Raw genomic sequence first — 25,850 nt, forward strand, 5'->3', positions numbered from 1 at the left:
TTGACTATCAGACTAATAGGCTGTAAAGATGTGGATGGAATGCATATCTAGGCTAGTCTGTCATACTGTTGTAATTGAAATCGTTTTTGTCGTTTATTTCTATTAGAAATACCCCAAATAGTGAAATGCTTTATTTGCGAAAAATCATGAAATTTTGTTTACCAGAGAACATGTTGTTTATTACGTAGTAGTTACAACGTTGTGGTGCAGCACTCCTGTACAGTAGGTGGCGGTGTTCAATTTTAAATTCTACAGGCCAGAAAGAATGATTACATTACTGTGACGTGTGGAAAATAAAACAATTCTCACCAGCAAGCTACAAACAAAGCTAGCTGCAAATCGACGTGTAGTTTAATAGATTGCTAGATAACTGTAAATAACCATAATATACAAAACGCAAAGACTGTTACATTGAAAAGGGGCCAAAAGCGTCGGGGGACAATGTCGGGTTCCGTGGTCGAGTTCCAGGCGCAGATAGCCTCAATCATGGAGGTGCTAGCCAACGCGGCTGTAGGTGAAATCTGCAAAATTGTTGACGATGGCTATGCGGTTGTACACCTGAAGATGTCCCAAAGCCACAAGGAGAACGAATTTCTCCGGAGGAAAATGAAATTGATGGAACTTCAGATCGCTAGGTTTCGAGCAGAGAGAACAAAGTTTTCAGAGGGGTCGGTCCACAATCGCTTCCATGGAATACGCCTGCTGAACAGACACAACAATCGAGAGACTGCAACGACAGGTTGGTGATGATGGTACATTTGACAGTGTGCACATAGCCTAAATTACATTAATCTTCAATTTAACCCCATCCAACAATTGTGTTTTACAAAGTTCAAAGCAAGCATAATACAGCCATGATTTATGTAATGTCAATACAGTTAGGGCCTAGAGGTATTATTGACATTCTATATAGGACGTAGCATACTTACTTTGTACTGTCAACACAGCTAGGATCTTTCTACAGTGGGGGAAAAAAGTATTTAGTCAGCCACCAATTGTGCAAGTTCTCCCACTTAAAAAGATGAGAGAGGCCTGTAATTTTCATCATAGGTACACGTCAACTATGACAGACAAAATGAGAAAAAAAAATCCAGACAATCACATTGTAGGATTTTTAATGAATTTATTTGCAAATTATGGTGGAAAATAAGTATTTGGTCAATAACAAAAGTTTCTCAATACTTTGTTATATACCCTTTGTTGGCAATGACACAGGTCAAACGTTTTCTGTAAGTCTTCACAAGGTTTTCACACACTGTTGTTGGTATTTTGGCCCATTCCTCCATGCAGATCTCCTCTAGAGCAGTGATGTTTTGGGGCTGTCGCTGGGCAACACGGACTTTCAACTCCCTCCAAAGATGTTCTATGGGGTTGAGATCTGGAGACTGGCTAGGCCACTCCAGGACCTTGAAATGCTTCTTACGAAGCCACTCCTTCGTTGCCCGGGCGGTGTGTTTGGGATCATTGTCATGCTGAAAGACCCAGCCACGTTTCATCTTCAATGCCCTTGCTGATGGAAGGAGGTTTTCACTCAAAATCTCACGATACATGGCCCCATTCATTCTTTCCTTTACACGGATCAGTCGTCCTGGTCCCTTTGCAGAAAAACAGCCCCAAAGCATGATGTTTCCACCCCCATGCTTCACAGTAGGTATGGTGTTCTTTGGATGCAACTCGGCATTCTTTGTCCTCCAAACACGACGAGTTGAGTTTTTTCCAAAAAGTTCTATTTTGGTTTCATCTGACCATATGACATTCTCCCAATCCTCTTCTGGATTATCCAAATGCACTCTAGCAAACTTCAGACGGGCCTGGACATGTACTGGCTTAAGCAGGGGGACACGTCTGGCACTGCAGGATTTGAGTCCCTGGCGGCGTAGTGTGTTACTGATGGTAGGCTTTGTTACTTTGGTCCCAGCTCTCTGCAGGTCATTCACTAGGTCCCCCCGTGTGGTTCTGGGATTTTTGCTCACCGTTCTTGTGATAATTTTGACCCCACGGGGTGAGATCTTGCCTGGAGCCCCAGATCGAGGGAGATTATCAGTGGTCTTGTATGTCTTCCATTTCCTAATAATTGCTCCCACAGTTGATTTCTTCAAACCAAGCTGCTTACCTATTGCAGATTCAGTCTTCCCAGCCTGGTGTAGGTCTACAATTTTGTTTCTGGTGTCCTTTGACAGCTCATTGGTCTTGGCCATAGTGGAGTTTGGAGTGTGACTGTTTGAGGTTGTGGACAGGTGTCTTTTATACTGATAACAAGTTCAAACAGGTGCCATTAATACAGGTAACGAGTGGAGGACAGAGGAGCCTCTTAAAGAAGAAGTTACAGGTCTGTGAGAGCCAGAAATCTTGCTTGTTTGTAGGTGACCAAATACTTATTTTCCACCATAATTTGCAAATAAATTCATTAAAAATCCTACAATGTGATTTTTCTGGATTTTTTTTCCTCAATTTGTCTGTCATAGTTGACGTGTACCTATGATAAAAATTACAGGCCTCTCTCATCTTTTTAAGTGGGAGAACTTGCACAATTGGTGGCTGACTAAATACTTTTTTCCCCCACTGTAGCTCTATTGACACAACATATGTCATGAAGGTGTTGTGCTTGCTTTGTTCTTTGTAAAACACCATTGATGGATGGGGTCAAATTGAAGATTATCCTCATTTAGTAAACCATCATAGTTATGAAATATTTATTATTTCCAGGACCTACTTGGCAAAGCAGAGCCAGACTTTCCAACAGGAGTTTTGGGAATAGCAGCATTCAAAGAGACCGACAGCCCATAGACGTGGACCAAGAGGATGTCTCTCCGTCAAAGCATATGAATGCTACAAGTGATGAGGTATGTCCCAATTTTAACAACCGATTTCAAACTGTCACAGACCTATGTCTGTTTTAGTCTAGGACACCAGACACTTCCGCCTGGGGATGAGGTTATGTCTGTATAGACGTGTGTGCCAGCACATTATAACCAGTGATGTAGTGGTAAAGAATAGGTGGGTAAACAGTGATCGTCGTTCACCGTGAGTAAAGTAACACTCCCTATACGTTTGTAAACGCTTGCGCAAAATGCAAACGGTGGAGTTTACCCTGCACTACACCACTGATTATAACACAATAACAACAAGGCAACTACTATGAATTTTACTAAATCCCATGTCATGCCCATATCTCCATTCAGTAGATAGTGTATGCTCTGTCTCACTCACTCATCTCTCCCACTTAACCCCATCAGCAGTCAGGAGAGACAGAGGACGGGGAACCAGACCTGCTGATCATCAAGGAAGAGGGAGAAGCAGATGACCAGGACTCTAGGACCAGCCACCCAGCCAGAACAGTGGAGGGCAGCAGAGAGCTAACCACCCAACCGGCTGCAGCCACCACAGAGGACCCAGCCTTCCAGCCCAGAGGCAACATCAACACCGCTATGGAGGTCAGTGGATCTGAGGCCGTTCTCCTCCAATCAGAAACAGGGAATGTGATCCAGGGACCCAAGCAACACACAGGATTTGAATCCAGAGCAGAGAAACAGAGTCTGGACACAAAGTGTGATATGAGCGGGGGCCTCACTCTCCTAAGAGATTCTTTAAACCAGGTGTGGAGAGAGGTAGTAGTGACTGATGATGGTGCCTCTGCTGCTCATACTAAAGTAATGGACCTAGGGAGTGGCCCAGTGGGCCCAGAAATGCAGACTAGCTCTGCCATAGAAATGAGAAGTGTAGGGTTAGAAAACCACAGGTTCCATTCCTCATCAGAACATGTGATAGTGATTGACTCTGTATCCAGTGGGCAGCAGGTAGATAGAGATTTTGAGTGGGGTCAGGTGGGTACAGCTACTACACCACAGGTCAATGGGACTGGAAATAAGCAGGGAGTGGGAGTGTTTAACAGAAACGCACCAATGATTCACCCCGATTCGATGAGAGACAACACAACGCTATTGGTTTCACCCGCCTTCTGGCCCACAGAGAAAAATACAGGCACCACTGGCACAGGAAATGCAGGTGAGGCCAACAAAGCTAGTTGGTGCCCGTTGGCAAGCCTCCATAGACACTCTGAAATACCAGGAAGAGGAGCTCAAGAACCAGCTCATACCTCACTTCCTGACGGTTATTTTAGACCAAGCACCACAACTTCCTCTCACTCTAGTAATTTCGCCACAGACGTTAGACCTGGTACCGTAGAACGACCGTACGGTTGCCCGAGCTGCAATAAGAAGTTTGTCCACGAGAGCGACTTGCGGCAGCACGCTATCATCCACACCAGAAAGCGGGCGTTCGCCTGTACCTTGTGTGAGAAGAGCTTTGTGTCCCCGAGCAAGCTCCAAGTGCACCAGAATGTACACACCGGGGAGAAGCCCTTCAGTTGTGCACAGTGCGGGCGCAGGTTCTCCCACTCCAGCAATCTGAAAAGACATCAGAAGCTTCATCATTGAGAACTGACACAGATAGGGCCGTGACGGTCAAGGAATTTTGGATGACTGTAATTGGTCAGCCAAATGACCACGGTCTCCGTTATAACCGTTTGATTTGCAAATTTTCTCCTTTGCTCCTGACTTGTTTCAGCAAGGAGCAACAACGTTTCATCAAGTTGGAGAGTCCACATTACAGCCGAAACCATAGAGATCCTATTAAATTACTAGAGGGGCTATGTCATAAACCGACTAGGTGAAAAAATCTGTCGATGTGCCCTTGAGCAAGGCACTTAACCCTAATTGCTCCTGTAAGTCGCTCTGGGTAAGAGCGTCTGCTAAATGACTAAAATGTCAAATGTAAATGTAATAAACCCTCAAAGTTCTAGAATGGTTGTCACTCGGTACTACAGCCACAAAGTCAAAATTGGTTATATCGTAAAGATTCATGAAAAATAAAATTAGCTTTTTGTTTGAATTTAAGGTTATGGTTAGAAGTGTGGTTAAGGTTAGGCTTAGTTTTAAAATAACATTTTAATGAGAGAAATTGTAGCATTAGGCAGGGTTTATGACTTTGTGGCTGTGGTCACTAGTTACGACCTTCTAGAATGAGGTGAATATGGCATCCATTGTGGTCAGGGAGAAATCCAAACCAGTCTAATTTGAGTGATTGGCAGTAGAGGCAGAGGTGATGCATTTCCTGGTTTTACTTATGTAGGAAAAATAAAAGTAAGGTATGTGATATCAGAAATTGTGTTATAGAATTATTGTTAACCTAAAATATTGTCATATAATTAATTATAAATACAGTTTAAACAGGTTGTATACACTTTCTGTTCCAATGTCTCAATGTTTCTTTTCTTGGAAACCTGTGAATGTTATATTATGATACAATATCAGTACTTGTTGCATTTACAACTTGTCAAAGTCCATCATCAACAGATTTCAGCCAGTATATGGCTGTGGATTGACTGCATTGTTTGTATAGAATGTTGGCAGTTAATTTGAACAATTATTGGAAATCATTCAACTTAAACTGGCTGGCTAGCTTGCTAATAAACATACTGTGCAGATCATCTTCAGATTCATTGTTTTACACAACATCTTATCGCAGCACACTGGCTGACCATGGTTGACCAACTCCCTGACCAAAATGGCTGACATTTTATACTGTCATAAGACCTCTCATGTCCATTCGTGTATTCTAATTCCTAATTATATGGTAGAAACTGACTCAACCACACAAATGCCCGGCCGTCCCGTTTTCAGTCAGCTGTTAGTTCCACAAAAATAAAAAAATATGAATAATATACAGTGGGGAAAAAAAGTATTTAGTCAGTCACCAATTGTGCAAGTTCTCCCACTTAAAAAGATGAGAGAGGCCTGTAATTTTCATCATAGGTACACGTCAACTATGACAGACAAATTGAGAAAAATAAATCCAGAAAATCACATTGTAGGATTTTTTATGAATTTATTTGCAAATTATGGTGGAAAATAAGTATTTGGTCACCTACAAACATGCAAGATTTCTGGCTCTCACAGACCTGTAACTTCTTCTTTAAGAGGCTCCTCTGTCCTCCACTCGTTACCTGTATTAATGGCACCTGTTTGAACTTGTTATCAGTATAAAAGACACCTGTCCACAACCTCAAACAGTCACACTCCAAACTCCACTATGGCCAAGACCAAAGAGCTGTCAAAGGACACCAGAAACAAAATGGTAGACCTGCACCAGGCTGGGAAGACTGAATCTGCAATAGGTAAGCAGCTTGGTTTGAAGAAATCAACTGTGGGAGCAATTATTAGGAAATGGAAGACATACAAGACCACTGATAATCTCCCTCGATCTGGGGCTCCACGCAAGATCTCACCCCATGGGGTCAAAATGATCACAAGAACGGTGAGCAAAAATCCCAGAACCACACGGGGGGACCTAGTGAATGACCTGCAGAGAGCTGGGACCAAAGTAACAAAGCCTACCATCAGTAACACACTACGCCGCTAGGGACTCAAATCCTGCAGTGGCAGACGTGTCCCCCTGCTTAAGCCAGTACATGTCCAGGCCCATCTGAAGTTTGCTAGAGTGCATTTGGATGATCCAGAAGAGGATTGGGAGAATGTCAGATGAAACCAAAATAGAACTTTTTGGTAAAAACTAAACTTGTTGTGTTTGGAGGACAAAGAATGGTGAGTTGCATCCAAAGAACACCATACCTACTGTGAAGCATGGGGGTGGAAACATCATGCTTTGGGGCTGTTTTTCTGCAAAGGGACTAGGACGACTGATCCGTGTAAAGGAAAGAATGAATGGGGCCATGTATCGTGAGATTTTGAGTGAAAACCTCCTTCCATCAGCAAGGGCATTGAAGATGAAACGTGGCTGGGTCTTTCAGCATGACAATGATCCCAAACACACCGCCCGGGCAACGAAGGAGTGGCTTCGTAAGAAGCATTTCAAGGTCCTGGAGTGGCCTAGCCAGTCTCCAGATCTCAACCCCATAGAAAATATTTGGAGGGAGTTGAAAGTCTGTGTTGCCCAGCGACAGCCCCAAAACATCACTGCTCTAGAGGAGATCTGCATGGACGAATGGGCCAATATACCAGCAACAGTGTGTGAAAACCTTGTGAAGACTTACAGAAAACGTTTGACCTGTGTCAATGCCAACAAAGGGTATATAACAAAGTATTGAGAAACTTTTGTTATTGACCAAATACTTATTTTCCACCATAATTTGCAAATAAATTCATTAAAAATCCTACAATGTGATTTTCTGGAATTATTTTTCTCATTTTCTCTGTCATAGTTGACGTGTACCTATGATGAAAATTACAGGCGTCTCTCATCTTTTTAAGTGGGAGAACTTGCACAATTGGTGGCTGACTAAATACTTTTTTCCCCCACTGTATATATATATATATAAGAGCATCTGCTAAATGACTAAAATGTAAATGTAAAATGTTAATGGTTTATTACATTTTCATGACAGCCTTCATCCATAGCCATCAGTTATACGGTAATTGTGCCATCCCTAGACACAGAAGCAAGAGATTCCTATGGAAAAAAGCTATGGATTAGCTTGATGTCAGTTAGGTTATAGCAATACACGATGAAAGTCCTGCCTACTTCCTGGATCATGTCCCTCGCTGTTTTTGAATGGGATTCAAGAGTAAATATACCAATTCATGAAAACACGTTTTTTTAAGATACAGTGCATTCGGAAAGTATTCAGACCCCTTGACTTTTTCCACATTTTGTTATGTTACAGCCTTATTCTAAAATGGATTAAATACATTTTTCCCCCTCATAAATCTACACACAACACCCCATAATGACACAAAAAAAAAAAAAGGTTTTTAGAATTTTTGCAAATGTATTACAAAGAAAATAAAACGAAATACCTTGCTATGAGACTCGCAATTGAGCTCAGGTGCATCCTGTTTCCATTGATCATCCTTGAGATGTTTCTACAACTTCATTGGAGTCCACCTGTGGTAAATTCAATTGATTGGACATGATTTGGAAAGACACACACCTGTCTATATAAGGTCCCACAGTTGACAGTGCATGTCAGAGCAAAAACCAAGCCATGAAGTCGAAGGAATTGTCCGTGGAGCTCCGAGATGGGATTGTGTCGAGCTACAGATCTGGGGAAGGGTAACAAAAAAATTCTAACCATTGAAGGTCCCCAAGAACACAGTGGCCTCCATCATTCTTAAATGGAAGATGTTTGGAACCACCAAAGACTCTACCTAGAGCTGGCCGCCCAGCCAAACTGAGCAATTGGGGGAGAAGGCCCTTGGTCAGGGAGGTGACCAAGAACTCGATGGTCACGCTGACAGAGCTCCAGAGTTCCTCTGTAGAGATGGGTTAAACTTCCAGAAGGACAACCATCTCTGCAGCACTCCACCAATCAGGCCTTTATGATAGAGTGGCCAGACGGAAGCCACTCCTCAGTAAAAGGCACATGACAGCCTGCTTGGAGTTTGCCAAAAGGCACCTAAAAACTCTCAGACCATGAGAAACAAGATTCTCTGGTCTGATGAAACCAAGACTGAACACTATGGCCTGAATGCCAAGGAAACCTGGCACCATCCCTACGGTGAAGCATGGTGGTGGCAGCATTATGCTGTGGGTATCTTTTTCAGTGGCAGGGACTGGGAGACTAGTCAGGAATGAGGGAAAGATTAACGGAGCAAAGTACAGAGATCCTTGATGAAAACCTGCTCCAGAGCGCTCAGGACCTCAGACTGGGGCAAAGGTTCACCTTCCAACAAGACAACTACCCTAAGCACACCGCCAAGACAACGCAGGAGTGGCTTCGGGACAAGTCTCTGAATGCTCTTGAGTGGCCCAGCCAGAGCCAGGACTTGAACCCAATCGAACATCTCTGGAGAGACCTGAAAATAGCTGTGCAGCGACGCTCCCCATCCAACCTAACAGAGCTTGAGAGGATCTGCAGAGAAGAATGGGAGAAACTCCCCAAATACAGGTGTGCCAAGCTTGTAGCGTCATACCCAAGAAGACTTGAGTCTGTAATCGCTGCCAAAGGTGCTTCAACAAAGTACTGAGTAAAGGGTCTGAATACTATTTCCGTGTTTTATTTTTTTTATACATTTTCAAACATTTCTCAACCTACTTTTGCTTTGTCATTATGGAGTATTGTGTGTAGATTGATGAGGGGAGAAAAAAAAACTATTTAATCAATTTTAGAATAAGGCTGTAACCTAACAAAATGGGGAAAAGTCAAGGAGTCTAAATACTTTCCGAATGCACTGTATATGTAAAATTATATTCGTATTATGTATTATTTTACTTCTATCCAATGTCTCTATGAAGGTTTTTGCACAAAATACAAACGGTGGAGTTTACCCTTCACTACACCACTGATTATAACACAATAACAACAAGACAACTACTATGAATTTTACTAAATCCCATGTCATGCCCATATCTCCATTCAGTAGATAGTGTATGCTCTGTCTCACTCACTCATCTCTCCCACTTAACCCCATCAGCAGTCAGGAGAGACAGAGGACGGGGAACCAGACCTGCTGATCATCAAGGACGAGGGAGAAGCAGACGACCAGGACTCTAGGACCAGCCACCCAGCCAGAACAGTGGAGGGCAGCAGAGAGCTAACCACCCAACCGGCTGCAGCCACCACAGAGGACCCCGCCTTCCAGCCCAGTGGCCCCAGAGGCAACAACTACAACATCCACACCGCTATGGAGGTCAGTGGATCTGACGTCGTCGTCCTCCAATCAGAAACAGAGAATGTGATCCAGGGACCCCAGCAGTTTACAGGATTTGAACCCAGAGCAGAGAGACAGAGTCTGGACACAAAGTGGGACGTGAACGGAGGCTTCAATCTTCTAAGAGATTCTTTAAACCAGGTGTGGAGAGAGGTAGTAGTGACTGATGGTGGTGCCTCTGCTGCTCATACTAAAGTAATGGACCTAGGGAGTGGCCCAGTGGGCCCAGAAATGCAGACTAGCTCTGCCATAGAAATGAGAAGTGTAGGGTTAGAAAACCACAGGTTCCATTCCTCATCAGAACATGTGATAGTGATTGACTCTGTATCCAGTGGGCAGCAGGTAGATAGAGATTTTGAGTGGGGTCAGATGGGTACAGCTACTACACCACAGGTCAAGGGGACTGGAAATAAGCAGAGAGTGGGAGTGTTTAACAGAAACGCACCAATGATTCGCCCTGTACACCACGAATCGATGAGAAACAACACTACGCAATTGGTTTCACCCACAGAGTTAAATAGAAGCATCCATCTTGACACAGGAAATGCAGGTGAGGCCAACAAAGCTAGTTCGCGCTCGTTGGCAACCCTCCATAGACACACTGAAATACCAGGAAGAGGAACTCAACAACCAGCTCATACCTCACTTCCTGTTGGCCATTTTAGACCAAGCGCCACAACTTCCTGTCACTCGAGTAATCTTGCTACACACATTAGACCTGGCACCATAGAAAGACGGTACGGTTGCCCGAGCTGCCATAAGAAGTTTGTTCACGAGAGCGACTTGCGGCAGCACGCTGTTGTCCACAGCAGAAAGCGGGTGTTCGCCTGCACCTTGTGTGAGAAGAGCTTTGTGTCCCCCAGCAAGCTCCAAGTGCACCAGAATGTACACACCGGGGAGAAGCCCTTCAGTTGTGCACAGTGCGGGCGCAGGTTCTCCCAATCCAGCAATCTGAAAAGACATCAGAAGCTTCATCATTGAGAACTGACACAGAAGCAAGAGATTCCTATTGAAATAAACCGTTATAGCAATATCATGAGTTCAAACGTAATTTCTTCTAATGTAGTCATATGTCTGCAGGATGTTTGCCTTGGTCTCATACGTTAACAATACAATGTGGTTCATATTTACATTATCTACAAAGATACGTTTTCTTGGCTCCGTTAAGGCCAACAGCATCACTCACATTGACTGTTAAGGTTGATAATGGTTCAATATAGGTGCCTCAGACTAAAGATATAGCAGATACTGACATTGTACTGTGAGAGTGAAAAACATTCTGTTCTTTTGTTCCAATTTTACCAATGGCTATTCCTGTTTATCAATTCCTATAATTCCATAAATAATATTTTTCAAAGAATTCCATGGTGCTTCTTGACCCTGTATAGGGTGACCCTAAATATAGATTGATCCTATATATGTGTGTGTATATATGTGTGTGTATATATGTGTGTGTGTATATATATATATATATATATACACACAGTGGGGAGAACAAGTATTTTATACACTGCCGATTTTGCAGGTTTTCCTACTTACAAAGCATGTAGAGGTCTGTAATTTTGATCATAGGTACACTTCAACCGTGAGAGACGGAATCTAAAACAAAAATCCTGAAAATCACATTGTATGATTTTTAAGTCATTCATTTGCATTTTATTGCATGACATAAGTATTTGATACATCAGAAAAGCAGAACTTAATATTTGGTACAGAAACCTTTGTTTGCAATTACAGAGATCATACGTTTCCTGTAGGTCTTGACCAGGTTCGCACACACTGCAGCAGGGATTTTGGCCCACTCCTCCATACACACCTTCTCCAGATCCTTCAGGTTTCGGGGCTGTCGCTGGGCAATACGGACTTTCAGCTCCCTCCAAAGATTTTCTATTGGGTTCAGGTCTGGAGACTGGCTAGGCCACTCCAGGACCTTGAGATGCTACGGAGCCACTCCTTAGTTGCCCTGGCTGTGTGTTTCGGGTCGTTGTCATGCTGGAAGACCCAGCCACGACCCATCTTCAATGCTCTTACTGAGGGAAGGAGGTTGTTGGCCAAGATCTCGCGATACATGGCCCCATCCATCCTCCCCTCAATATGGTGCAGTTGTCCTGTCCCCTTTGCAGAAAAGCATCCCCAAAGAATGATGTTTCCACCTCCATGCTTCACGGTTGGGATGGTGTTCTTGGGGTTGTACTCATCCTTCTTCTTCCTCCAAACACGGCGAGTGTAGTTTAGACCAAAAAGCTCTATTTTTGTCTCATCAGACCACATGACCTTCTCCCATTCCTCCTCTGGATCATCCAGATGGTCATTGGCAAACTTCAGACGGGCCTGGACATGCGCTGGCTTGAGCAGGGGGACCTTGCGTGCGCAGCAGGATTTTAATCCATGACGGCGTAGTGTGTTACTAATGATTTTCTTTGAGACTGTGGTCCCAGCTCTCTTCAGGTCATTGACCAGGTCCTGCCGTGTAGTTCTGGGCTGATCCCTCACCTTCCTCATGATCATTGATGCCCCACGAGGTGAGATCTTGCATGGAGCCCCAGACCGAGGGTGATTGACCGTCATCTTGAACTTCTTCCATTTTCTAATAATTGTGCCAACAGTTGTTGCCTTCTCACCAAGCTGCTTGCCTATTGTCCTGTAGCCCATCCCAGCCTTGTGCAGGTCTACAATTTTATCCCTGATGTCCTTACACAGCTCTCTGGTCTTGGCCATTGTGGAGAGGTTGGAGTCTGTTTGATTGAGTGTGTGGACAGGTGTATTTTATACAGGTAACAAGTTCAAACAGGTGCAGTTAATACAGGTAATGAGTGGAGAACAGGAGAGCTTCTTATAGAAAAACTAACAGGTCTGTGAGAGACGGAATTCTTACTGGTTGGTAGGTGATCAAATACTTATGTCATGCAATAAAATGCAAATGAATTACTTAAAAATCATGCAATGTGATTTTCTGGATTTTTGTTTTGGATTCCGTCTCTCACAGTTGAAGTGTACCTATGATAAAAATTACAGACCTCTACATGCTTTGTAAGTAGGAAAACCTGCAAAATCGGCAGTGTATCAAATACTTGTTCTCCCCACTGTATATATATATTTCCTCTACATATATATTGCCCCTAAATATAGATTTACCCTATATAGATGTACCCTAAATATACACTGACTGTACAAAACATTAGGAACACCTTTTCCCACGACAGACTGACCAGGTGAATCCAGGTGAAAGCTATGATCCCTTATTGATGTCACCTGTTAAATCCACTTCAATCAGTGTAGATGAAGGGGAAGAGACCAGTTAAAGAAGGATTTTGAAGCCTTGAGACATGACTTGTGTAAGTGTGCCATTCAGAGGGTGAATGGGCATGACAAAAGATTTGTGTTTTAATTTGAGGGTATTTACATCCAAATCAGGTGAACTGTGTAGGAATTACAGCACTTTTTAGATGTGGTCAGCCCCTTTTTAAGGGACCAAAAGTAATTGGACAATTGGCTGCTCAGCTGTTCCATGGCCAGGTGTGTGTTGTTAGTTAATTTACAAGTAAGCAGATAAAAGGTCTAGAGTTGATTTCAAGTGTGGCATTTGCATTCTGTTGCTGTTAACCCTCAATTTGAAGTCCAAAGAGCTGTCACTGCCAGTGAAGCAAGCCATCATTAGGCTGAAAAATCAAAAACCCATAAGTGCGAGAGCAAAAACATTGGGTGTGGCCAAATCAACTATTTGGTGCATTCTTAAAAAGAAAGAATGCACTGGTGAGCTCAGGAACACCAAAATGCCTGGAAGACCACGGAAAATAACTGTGGTGGATGACAGAATCATTATTTCCCTAGTGAAGAAAAACCCCTTCACAACAGTTGCCCAGATCAAGAACACCCTCCAGGAGGTAGGCGTATCTGTGTCAAAGTCAGACTTCACCAGAGTAAATACAGAGGGTTTACCACAAGATGTAAACCATTGGTAAGCCTCAAAAACAGGAAGACCAGATTAGCGTTTGCCAAAAAACATCTAAAAAAAAGCCAGTACAGTTCTGGAACAACATCCTATGGACAGATGAGACAACGATCAACTTGTACCCGAATGATGGGAAGAGAAGACTATGGAGAAGGGAAGGAACTGCTCATGATCCAAAGCATACCACCTCATCTGTGAATCATGGTGGAGGTAGTGTTATGGCGTGGGCATGTATGGCTGCCAATGGAACGGGTTCCCTTGTATTTATTGATGATGTGACTGCTGACAAAAGCAGCAGGATGAATTATGAAGTGTTTAGGGCTATATTACCTGCTCAGATTCAGCCAAATGCTTCCAAACTCATTGGACGGTGCTTCACAGTGCAGATGGACAATGACCCAAAGCATTCTGCGAAAGCAACCCAATACTTTAAGGCAAAGAAGTGGAATGATCTGCAATGGCCAAGTCAATCACCTGACCTGAATCCCATTGAGCATGCATTTCACTTGCTGAAGGCAAAACTGAAGGCAAAACACCCCAAGAACAAGCAGGAACTGAAGACAGCTGCAGTAAAGGCAGAGCATCACCAGGGAAGAAACCCAGCATCTGGTGATGTCTATAGGTTCCAGACTTCAGACAGTCATTGACTGCAAAGGATTTGCAACCATGTATTAAAACTCACAATTTAATTTATGATTATGTTAGTTTGTCCAATTACTTTTGAGCCCCTAAAATTGGAGGGCTATGTATAAAAATGGTTGTAATTCCTACACAGTTCATACAATAATTTTGACAAAACCCTTACATTAAAGATGAAAGTCTACACTTAAAGCACATCTTGATTGTTTCCTTTTAAATCCATTGTGGTGGCGTACAGAGCCAAAATGATGCAAATTGTGGCCCTATATAGATTAACCCTTTATATAGATTGAACCTAAATATATATTGACCCTAAATATACACTCACCGGCCAGTTTATTAGGCACACCACCCCGTTCACAAAAATGGATCGTTCCTACAGACTGAGTCACGTGGCCGTGACTTGCTATATAAAGTAGGCAGACAGGCAGAGGCATTCAGTTACTGTTTGATTAAAGGTTTGAATGGGCAAAACGAGTGAACAAAACGAGTGAACCTCCTGGGCTTTTCACGCACGACAGTGTCTAGGGTTTCCAGAGAATGGTGCGACAAACAAAAAATATCCTCGCTCTACATTTTGAGTGTCAGGGGGACACTTTTCATCCCCAAGGATTACTCTCCAACAGGTTCCCCAAAGACATGGAAAAGCAACTGCAACAGCTAAAGTCTCGCTGGGCCAAGAGGCAGCTCCAGTGCAGCCTCAGCGGTAAGCCTTTCCCCCAGCCGGAGTACCTAAGGAGGCACATGCAGGTGCACGCGGGGGAGAAACCACACGGCTGCACCCACTGCTTCTCCCACAGCCACCAGCTGAAGATGCATGAGAGGGTGCACACTGGAGAGAAACCATTTCACTGTGTCTACTGCTTCACCCAGTCTGGCCACATGAAGAGGCGCCTCCTCGTCCACACTGGCGGCAGGCCACAGGGCGTTGGGCTGCCCTGAGTGTTCCAGGGTGAAGTTTCCCCTAGGTACAGATCTAGGATCAGCTTCCTCTCCCCCAATCCTAACCTTAACCATTAGTGGGAAAAAATGCTAAACTGACCAAAGATCAGCTTCTAGAGGCAACTTTACACTACTCCACCTGACATAATGATAGTTAGGGCCAGGAGTTTTCCCTCACCACGTGACCAGACCAGGGAAAAACTCCTGGCCCTAGTTGTAAGAGGAATGGCTCCACACTACTGGGGTTTTCATATGAAAACTAGGTCTGTGTTTTTAACAGTTTGGATGGTTTCCACATTGAACACTACCCTCTGTATGTAGGGGTTGTGTATTTAGTTCAACTGGCTTGATGCTTGGTCCAGAGTGGATTGATAATTTACAAGATATAACAAGTGAAGATTTTAAACATCCTTATGAATTTGTATTGCTGCAGTGGTGGATCAAAGAACAGTAATTAAGAATTAATTTCCATTTGCCTGTCAACAAGATACTGTAGATTGACTATCAGACTGATAGGCTGTAAAGATGTGGATGGAATCCATATATACACTACCGTTCCAAAGTTTGAGGTCACTTAGAAATGTCCTTGATTTCGAAAGAAAAGCAATTTTTTTGTCCATTAAAATAACGTCAAATTGATCAGAAATACAGTGTAGACATTGTTAATGTTGTAAATGGCTATTGTAGCTGGAAACGGTTGATTTTTAATGGAATATCTACATAGGCATACAGAGGCCCATTATCAGCAACCATCAGACATGTGTTCCAATGGCACGTTGGGTTTGCTAATCCAAGTTTATCATTTTAAAAGGCTAATTGATCATTAGAAAACCCTTTTGCAATTATGTTAGCATAGCTGAAAACTGTTGTGCTGATTAAAGAAGCAATAAAACTGGCCTTCTTGAGACTAGTTGAGTATCTGGAGCATCAGCAATTGTGGGTTCGATTACAGATTCAAAATGACCAGAAACAAATAACTTTCTTCTGAAACTCGTCAGTCTATTCTTGTTCTGAGAAATGAAGGATATTCCATGCGAGAAATTGCAAAGAAACTGAAGATCTCGTACAACGCTGTGTACTACTCCCTTCACAGAACAGCGCAAACTGGCTCTAACCAGAATAGAAAGAGGAGTGGGAGGCCCTGGTGCACAACTGAGCAAGAGGACAGATATATTAGTGTCTAGTTTGAGAAACAGGTGCCTCACAGGTCCTCAACTGGCAGCTTCATTAAATAGTACCCGCAAAACACCAGTCTCAACGTCAACAGTGAAGAGGCGACTCCGGGATGCTGACCTTCTAGGCAGAGTTGCAAAGAAAAAGCCATATCTCAGACTGCCCATCTTAATCTTTTATTTTTATTGGCCAGTCTGAGATATGGCTTTTTCTTTGCAACTCTACCTAGAAGGTCAGCATCCCGGAGTCTGTCATACTGTTGTAATTGACAATTTTTTTTGTCAATTAACTGTTTTTGTTTATTTTGTATTAGAGATACCACAAATAGTTAAATATTTTATTTTAGAAATATAATGAAATGTTTTTTACACCAGAGAACATCTGGTTTATTACATAGCTACAACATTGTTATTGTGGAGCACTCCTGTACAGTAGGTGGCGGTGTCCAATTTTCAACTCTACAGTTCAGCATATGATTACAATACTGTGATGATGAGGAAAAGGAAAAATAATCTCACCAGCTAAAAACAAAGCTAGCTAGCTATCCATCTTTACTTTATGATATGATTGTATTTGTTTTATTAGCTTGCTAGATAACTGTAGACAATCAAAATATAGAAAACATAAAGATTTTTCATATTGAAAAGGGTCCAAAGCGTTGGGGGACAATGTCGGGTTCCGTGGTTGATTTACAGGCACAGATAGCCTCAATCATGGAGGTGCTAGCTAATGCGGCTGTAGCCGAAATCTGCAAAGTTGTTGACGATGACTATGCGGTTGTACACCTGAAGATGTCCCAAAGCCACAAGGAGAACGAATTTCTCCGGAGGAAAATGAAACTGATGGAACTTCAGATCGCCAGGTTTAGAGCAGAGAAAACAAAGTCTTCAGAGGGGTCCGTCCACAACCGCTTCCATGGAATACGCCTGCTGAACAGACACAGCAATCGAGAGACTGCAACGACAGGTTGGTGATGATGGTGAATTTGACAGTGTGCACATAGCCTAAATTACATTCATATTCAATTTGACCCCATCCATCAATTGTGTTTTACAAAGTTCAAAGCAAGCATAATACATTCATTATGCATGTAATGTCAATACAGTTAGGGCCTAGCTGTATTATTGACGTTCCACCTCAGGAAGCTGAAGAAATTCGACTTGGCCCCTAAGACCTTTATGAACCTACAGATGCACCATTGAGAGCATCCTTTCGGACTGTACCACAGTCTGGTACTGTAATTGCACCGTCTGCAACCGCAGGGCTCTCTAGAGGGTGGTGCGGTCACCGGGGGCACACTGCCTGCCTTCCAGGACATCTACAGCATCGGTGTCACAGGAAGGTCAAGATAATCAAGGACCTCAGCCACCCGAGCCACGGCCTGTTCACCCACTACCATCTAGAAGAAGGGTGCATCAAAGCTGGGACCGAGAGACTGAAAAACAGCTTTTATCTCCAGGCCATCAGACTGTCACCACTAGACAGCCTCCGCCCAGTACCCTGCCCTGAACTTAGTCACTGTTACTAGCTGGCTAACATCCGGTACCCTACCCTGCACCTTAGAGATTGCTGCCCTATGTACATAATCATTGAACACTGGTCACTTTAATACCGTTTACATACTGTTTTTCCCACTTCATATATATACACTGTATTCTAGTCAAGGCTCATCCTATATAAATACTGCTGTACACAAGTTGTCTATACACACCATTATATACATAATTACATATATATTTATTCCGGACTCTGACATTGGTCGTTCTGATATTTCTTAAATCCTTTATGTTTCTTTTTTGGATTTGTGTGTATTGTTTTGTATTGTTAGGCATTACTGCACTGTTGGAGCTAGAAACATAAGCATTTCGCTGCACCTCCGATAACATCTGCAAAATATGTGTATGCGACCAATTACATTTGATTTGAGGATGTATCATGCTTACTTTGTACTGTCAACACCGCTAGGATCTTTCTAGCTCTATTGACACATAACATACGTCATGAATGCATTATGCTTGCTTTGTACTTTGTAAAACACCATTGATGGATGGGGTCAAATTAACCTCCCCCTTTATTTCCAGGACCTACTTGGCAAAGCAGAGCCAGACTTTCCAACAGGAGTTTTGGGAACAGTAGCATTCAAAGAGACAGACAGCCCATAGACGTGGACCAAGAGGATGTCTCTCCATCAAAGCATATGGATGCTACAAGTGATGAGGTAAGTCCCAATTTTAACAGCCGATTTCAAACTGTCACAGACTTATGTCTGTTTTAGTCTCAGACACCAGACACTTCCGCCTGGGGATGAGGTTATGTCTGTATAGACGTGTGTGCCAGCACATTATAACCAGTGATGTAGTGGTAAAGAATAGGTGGGTAAACAGTGATCGTCGTTCATGTTGAGTAAAGTAACACTCCCTATACTTTCAGTGCATTTTTTGCGCAAAAAGTGTGTAAATGTTTGAACAAAAAACTAAAGGTGGAGTTTACCCTCCACTACACCACTGATTACAACACAATAACAACAAGGCAACTACTATGAATTTTACTAAATCCCATGTCATGCCCATATCTCCATTCAGTAGATAGTGTATGCTCTGTCTCACTCACTCATCTCTCCTACTTAACCCCATCAGCAGTCAGGAGAGACAGTGGGAGGGGAACCAGACCTGCTGATCATCAAGGAAGAGGGAGAAGCAGATGACCAGGACTCTAGGTCCAGCCACCCAGCCAGAACAGTGGAGGGCAGCAGAGAGCTAACCACCCAACCGGCTGCAGCCACCACAGAGGACCCCGCCTTCCAGCCCAGAGGCAACATCAACACCGCTATGGAGGTCAGTGGATCTGACACCGTCCTCCTCCAGTCAGAAACAGGGACTGTGAACCAGGGACCACAGCAGTACACAGGATTTGAACCCAGAGCAGAGAGACAGAGTCTGGACACAAAGTGTGACGTGAACGGGGGCCTCAATCTTCTAAGAGATTCTTTAAACCAGGTGTGGAGAGAGGTAGTAGTGACTGATGATGGTGCCTCTGCTGCTCACACTAAAGTAATGGACCTAGGGAGTGTCCCAGTGGGCTCAGAAATGCAGACTAGCTCTACCATAGAAATGAGAAGTGTAAGGTTAGAAAACCACAGGTTCCATTCCTCATCAGAACATGTGATAGTGATTGACTCTGTATCCAGTGGGCAGCAGGCAGATAGAGATTTTGAGTGGGGTCAGGTGGGTACAGGTACTACACCACAGGTCAATGGGACTGGACATAAGCAGGGAGTGGGAGTGTTTAACAGAAACGCACCAATGATTCACCCCGAATCGATGAGAGACAACACTATGCAATTGGTTTCACCCAGCTACCGGCCCTCAGAGATAAATACAGGCATGCATCTTGGCACAGGAAATGCAGGTGATGCTAACAAAGCTAGTTGGTGTTCGTTGGCAAGCCTCCATAGACATTCTGAAATACCAGGAAGAGGAGCTCAAGAACCAGCTCATACCCAACTTCCTGTCAGCCAATTTAGACCAAGCGCCACAACTTCCTGTCACTCGAGTAATCTCGCCACACACATTAGACCTGGCAACGTAGAACGACCATACGGTTTCCCGAGCTGCCATAAGAAGTTTGTCCACGGGAGCGACTTGCAGCAGCACGCTGCCATCCAGACCAGAAAGCGGGGGTTTGCCTGCACCTTCTGTGAGAAGAGCTTTGAGGGCGCCAGCCATCTCCAAATGCACCTGAACGTCCACACCGGGGAGAAGCCCTTCAGTTGTGCACAGTGCGGGCGCAGGTTCTCCCACTCCAGCAATCTGAAAAGACATCAGAAGCTTCATCATTGACAACTGACACAGAAGCAAGAGATTCCTATTGAAAAATGCTGTTATAGCAATATCATGAGTTCTAACGTAGTCATATGTCTGCAGGATGTTTGCCCTGGTCTCATACATCTACAATACAACGTGGTTCATATTTACATTATCTACAAAGTCTGTTACGTTTTTTTGTCTCCTTGGCTCTTTTAGTGTCAACAGGATCACTCACATTGTCTGTTAAGGTTGATAATGGTTGGTTCTCTAAAGTTATGGCAGATACTGAAATTGTACTGTGAGAGTGAAAAACTGTTCTTTTGTACCAATTTGACCAATGGCTATTGCTGCATGTTTATAAATTTCTATAATTCCATCAATAAATAATATTTTTCAAATAATTTCATAGTGCTTCTTGACTCTAAATATACAGTACCAGTCAAAAGTTTGGACACACCTACTCATTCAAGGGTTTCTCTTAATTTTTTACTATTTTCTACATTGTAGAATAATAGCGAAGACATCAAAACTATCAAATAACACATATGGAATCATGTAGTAACCAAAAAAGTGTTAAACAAATCCAAATATATTTTATATTTAAGATTCTACAAATAGCCACCCTTTGCTTTGATGACAGCTTTGCACACTCTTGGCATTCTCTCAACCATCTTCATCTTGAAGGAGTTCCCTACATATCCTGAGCACTTGTTGGCTGCTTTTCCTTCACTCTGCAGTCCGACTCATCCCAAACCATCTCAATTGGGTTGAGGTCAGGGGATTGTGGAGGCCAGGTCATCTGATGCAGCACTCCATCACTCTCCTTCTTGGTCAAATAGCCCTTACACAGCCTGGAGGTGTGTTGGGTCATTGTCCTATTGAAAAACAAATGATAGTCCCACTAAGCCCAAACCAGATGGGATGGCGTATCGCTACAGAATGCTGTGGAAGCCAGTTTCATCATGGTGCTTGATGGTTTTTGCAACTGCACTTGAAGAAACTTTAAAAGTTCTTGACATTTTCCGTATTACTCTGACCTTCATCTCTTAAAGTAATGATGGACTGTCGTTTCTCTTTGCTTATTTGAGCTGTTCTTGCCATAATATGGACTTGGTCTTTTACCAAATAGGGCTATCTTCTGTATGTCACCTGGTCACAACACAACTAATTGGCTCAAACGCATTAAGAAGGAATGAAATTCCACAAATTAACTTAAGACGGCACACCTGTTAATTGAAATGCATTCCAGGTGACTACCTCATGAAGCTGGTTGAGAGAATGCCAAGAGTGTGCAAAGCTGTCAAAGGCAAAGGGTGGCTATTTGAAGAATCTCAAATATATTTTGATTTGTTTAACACTTTTTTGGTTACTATATGATTCCATATGTGTTATTTCATAGTTTTGATGTCTTCACTATTATTCTACAATGTAACAAATTGTAAAAAATAAAGAAAAACCCTTGAATGAGTAGGTGTGTCCAAACCTTTGACTGGTAGTGTATATTCTCACATTGACCTAAATATATTGGAAGGAAAGGACGTTTTCCTATTATAAGTACAGTGAATTATTGAAGTCCAATTTGAGTTTTATATGTTTTGAGGACAGAGAAGCTTTAGATTTGCTGTGTCCATGAGTTTAGTCAGTAAATTAACAACTTAATTCAATCCATTGGATCAATAATATAGCCTAGTCATAGCTGAGTTATAATAGACCTGTATTTGTTTGAGAGCTTTGTAAGGCTCATGCTTGTCAACTTAATTCCTCCTTCCTCTTTTCAGGCCAAATCTACTGTGGAAGGGGCGAGAGACCTCCAGCCATGGAAGAAAGAAGAGGATCTGAGGGAGATGCCAGGTAATGCTGAATGGATTGCTGTAATGAAAAATGACATACTGATTGACTACCTCATTGTTATATTTGACTGCATATGACCATCATGCTTTTGTTGTCTCTTCAGGCACTGACAGTGGCCAGATAATGACAGACCCAAACACACAGACCTCTCCAGACACAGACCAAGCAGAGTTCACTGAGCAGCTCAGAACCAAACACAGCATAGTGAATGTCAACAGATCAAACACTGTTTTCAAGTCAGACCTGGAGCCTGAGAGCCTGAGCCAGGCGCTCCAACTCACGGTTCCAGGACCTGTTGCTAAACAGAAGTGCAGCCTGAACCCCGAGAGAACAACCGATCTGCCTGGAACCTCCCGTAAGCAAAGAGGCAGTGATACAGTGACTGAGCGGCCATCTTGTTCTAGTTATGCTGCCGAGACAGTCTCAGGAAGCCCCTCGCCTCTCACAAAGGTGAACCCCATTCCCCCACTTCCTCAGATGGTGAGGGGTGAACACGAGAATTCCCAGAGCGGTTCAGAGGTCAAATCTGAGGTCATAGTTATCGACCCCCTTCCTGTTGACGAGGGGGAGGGTGGGGATGACACGCCCTCTTCCTGGAGACAAGGTGACATCATGGAACCCAGGCATCATCAAGGAGGACATAGTGAAGCAGATGCCATGCTTCTTGGAGGACATTGGAGTAACACTCATCATCATCATTCTCACCCAGGTGTCCAGGCAGCAGCGCGACAGAACTCACATGAGAATCTGTTCTACACCATTGGCATGGACGGCGCTTTCGACAACCGCCTTGGCACCTTTCAGAACCCCGCAACCACCGCCACTGCTCCATTCGCCACGGGAACCGGAGAGCTGCAGTACCCCTCCTGGGTGGATTTCCCTGGGAGCGCCCCCGACACCCACCTGGGCGACATGACTGGGACTCATCAGGACAGAGGGGTGGGGGAGGAGGGGGCGAGGTCCTACAGGTGCACCTTCTGCGGGAGGGAGTACCCTCATCAGTGCCAGCTCAAGATGCACCAGAGGGTCCACACAGGGGAGAAACCGTACGAGTGCGCCCAGTGTGGGAAGCAGTTCAGCCAGCTGTGCAGCCTGAAGCGGCACCAGAGAGTACACACAGGGGAGAAACCTTTCAGATGCGCTCAATGCGGGAAACAGTTCTCTCATTCCAGCAACCTAAAAGTGCATCAGAGCGTCCATACGGGTGAGAAACTGTTCCACTGCACCCAGTGTGGAAAGAACTTCTCCTTTCTGAGCAATCTGATAAGACACCAGGCAGTTCATGCACGTAAATTATAGGTTGTGTTGTGTTGATTTGGGATTGTGTTTTCTGAATTTATTGTAAATTGAATGAAGTGTATGATTGCTCTGTCTTAAAGGTTGTTACCTGTTATTTTTGACTGCAGATTGTTATATTTGTTCATGTTGGTTGTTGTTGTCTAAAAAGGTTAACGTTTTTATAGCATAAATTCATACAGTATTTGTGAAGCAAACTAAGATTTTCACAACGAACATGCTTAAAGTTAAAAGGTTCTCTGTGATAAAGTTTTGAGAAATAAACCAATTTAGAGGATGAGAGTAATACATTTAGCTTCATCTCTGCAAAGACAACTCTGTGATCTCAGTGTTTACGGTAAATTGTCTCCGGAAGTAGATTGTTTAACCACGGAAAAGGGTCTTGCTCGGGAAAGTTTGTTTACTAGCTAAATAATAACAAAGACGTCCAACTAAGTCGTTTTTCGTGCGCGTGTAGCTTCCGTTATGGAAACTTTACCATTAACAGCCGTACGAGCAGTGTGTCAAATAATGGAAGAAAGCTACGCTGCTCTTCGTGTGGAAATGGAGTGTAGCCATGAACTGAACAGGAAGCCCCTGACGATGGAGTGTGACACAGAGAAGGCAACTGCAAGCATGGAACCCTTGCCGTTCTGATCGTATTCAAATGTCTGGTGAGATTATAGCCTCTTTTTAGAATCCGAGAGTGAAATAATTACGCACTCGTCTCTAACATGTAGGCTCAGCATTGCCGAACAGTCCCATTACAAGTCAGAATGTTGAACAAACTTCATTTCAATTTACTTGACCTGTTGTCCGCCGATTTTGTCTCTGTGTCAGAAGTAATCTGATACAAAATATCCACAAGAAGGTGTTATCAACCCGAGCTTCAGTATGCTCACAGATAGAATAAATATCTTTGGTATGCTGGTCTGTATATCATTTGTATTTCCGTTTTGTACTTTCAATACTGATGCAATTTGCACGTGACAAACACTTGCACAATATGTCGGAACCTAACCGAACCGCAAACACTTAAAGCTTAAAGCAGAACAGGACAAATGATTGTCAGAAACAAACCAGAATGGAATACATGGAATACGAATGCACAAGTAAAGAATCTTAGGCCTATGGGACACATGCTTTTTCGAGGTTTTTGCGTCTATTATGTATATAAACCCTGGATTGCTGATGCTATGTATTGGCCATTGACAGTCTTTGAAGCCACCGGTCGGCCATATTGGCACTCCCCAGTAGGAGCAGTCTTCCATAGGAATGAATGGAATTCTACAGTGTTTCAAATAAATGTTTCAAGGATAAAATTACATGTATTTGTGTTGTTGTAGTGGGGACCGTAACATTAGTAATAAAAAAAAATTATACTTTAAAGAAGATTTTATATTTTTTCATTTTTATGTTTAGCTCACATAATATAATTTAAAAGTATGCATTAAGGTGCATTATAGAATAAACGTGGCAAAAACAAATGTAGACAATTATAAATGCATTTCTATAGCTTCCAGCCACCCAGCCAGAACAGTGGAGGGCAGCAGAGAGCTAATCACACAACTGGCGGCAGCCATCACGGAGGACCCTGCCATTCAGTCCAATGGCCCCAGAGGCAACAACTACAACATCCACAGTGCTATGGAGGTCAGTGGATCTGACGTCGTCCTCCTCCAATCAGAAACATGGAATGTGAACCAGGGACCACAGGGAGTGTGCAATTGGCATGCTGACTTCAGTAATATCCACCAGAGCTGTTGCCAGAGAAGTTAATGTTAATTTCTCTACCATAAGCCGCCTCCATCATTCTTTATCATCAGCTCGCTGGAGAGATTCCAACCAACTCAATGCACCAAGTACACATGTTGATCAGGAGCTCTCTCGGGGCAGTCCCGTTAGATCTCTTATATACTGGTTACAGACACGTTACATAGGCATAGTTCATAGGGTTGGTTCCGGCATGTGTCTGGCACTGTCTCCCATCTTAATTTATAGAACATATTCTGGGCATTCTGCCAGATGGTCCTAAGGAGGAGGTCATGTCGCACCCCTCCCACCCTCACCCTCATATCTTTACCAAGCACAGGCAGGAACCAAGGATTATTTATGACACTAAAACAAGATTAACATTTTCAAGGCTGTCTCTTCACAGGATAACATTTTCCATCACACATATTTCAGCATGATAATGCACGGCCCCATTTCGCAAGGATCTGTACACAATTCCTGGAAGCTGAAAATGTCCTAGTTCTTCCATGGTCTGCATACTCACCATGTCACCCATTGAGCATGTTTGGGATGCTAGGGCTTGACATTGTGTTCCAGTTCCCGCCAATATCCAGCAACTTCGCATAGCCATTGAAGCGGAGCGGGACAACATTCCACAGGCCACAATCAACAGCCTGATCTACTCTATGCGAAGGAGATGTGTTGCGCTGCATGAGGCAAATGGTGGCCACACCAGATACTGACTGGTTTTCTAATCCACGCCCCTACCTTTTAAAAAAAAGGTTCTGTGACCAACAGATGCATATCTGT

General features: G+C 43.4%; 1 protein-coding gene across 2 annotated transcripts; it reads left to right on the plus strand.

The window, feature by feature from the left end:
• Positions 1-279: 279 nt before the first annotated feature.
• Positions 280-24,607, plus strand: LOC311110493 (uncharacterized protein). Of its 2 annotated transcripts, XM_084189052.1 has the most exons (7): positions 280-739; positions 2,707-2,843; positions 3,237-3,434; positions 9,432-9,647; positions 19,011-19,208; positions 21,959-22,031; positions 22,135-24,607. In XM_084189052.1, exons 1-7 carry the CDS (start codon positions 442-444, stop codon positions 23,328-23,330), a joined length of 2,316 nt encoding a protein of 771 aa, XP_084045178.1. In that variant the 5' UTR covers positions 280-441; the 3' UTR covers positions 23,331-24,607. The 2 variants fall into 2 exon arrangements, with proteins under 2 accessions (XP_084045178.1, XP_084045179.1); XM_084189053.1 differs by lacking the exons at positions 280-739; positions 2,707-2,843; positions 3,237-3,434; positions 9,432-9,647 and adding exons at positions 16,837-17,340; positions 18,456-18,592.
• The last annotated feature ends 1,243 nt before the right edge of the window (positions 24,608-25,850 follow it).

Source organism: Coregonus lavaretus (genome assembly GCF_964263955.1).
Source record: "Coregonus lavaretus genome assembly, contig: SUPER_35_unloc_6, whole genome shotgun sequence".
Taxonomy (NCBI): domain Eukaryota; kingdom Metazoa; phylum Chordata; class Actinopteri; order Salmoniformes; family Salmonidae; genus Coregonus; species Coregonus lavaretus.

Coding starts and splice junctions, on each gene's coding strand:
- LOC311110493 (XM_084189052.1), top strand. CDS start 442: ATGTCGGGTTCCGTGGTCGAGTTCCAGGCGCAGATAGCCTCAATCATG. Junction 2,844..3,236: donor TGAATGCTACAAGTGATGAG/GTATGTCCCAAT, acceptor TAACCCCATCAG/CAGTCAGGAGAGACAGAGGA. Junction 19,209..21,958: donor ACATCAACACCGCTATGGAG/GTCAGTGGATCT, acceptor TCCTCTTTTCAG/GCCAAATCTACTGTGGAAGG.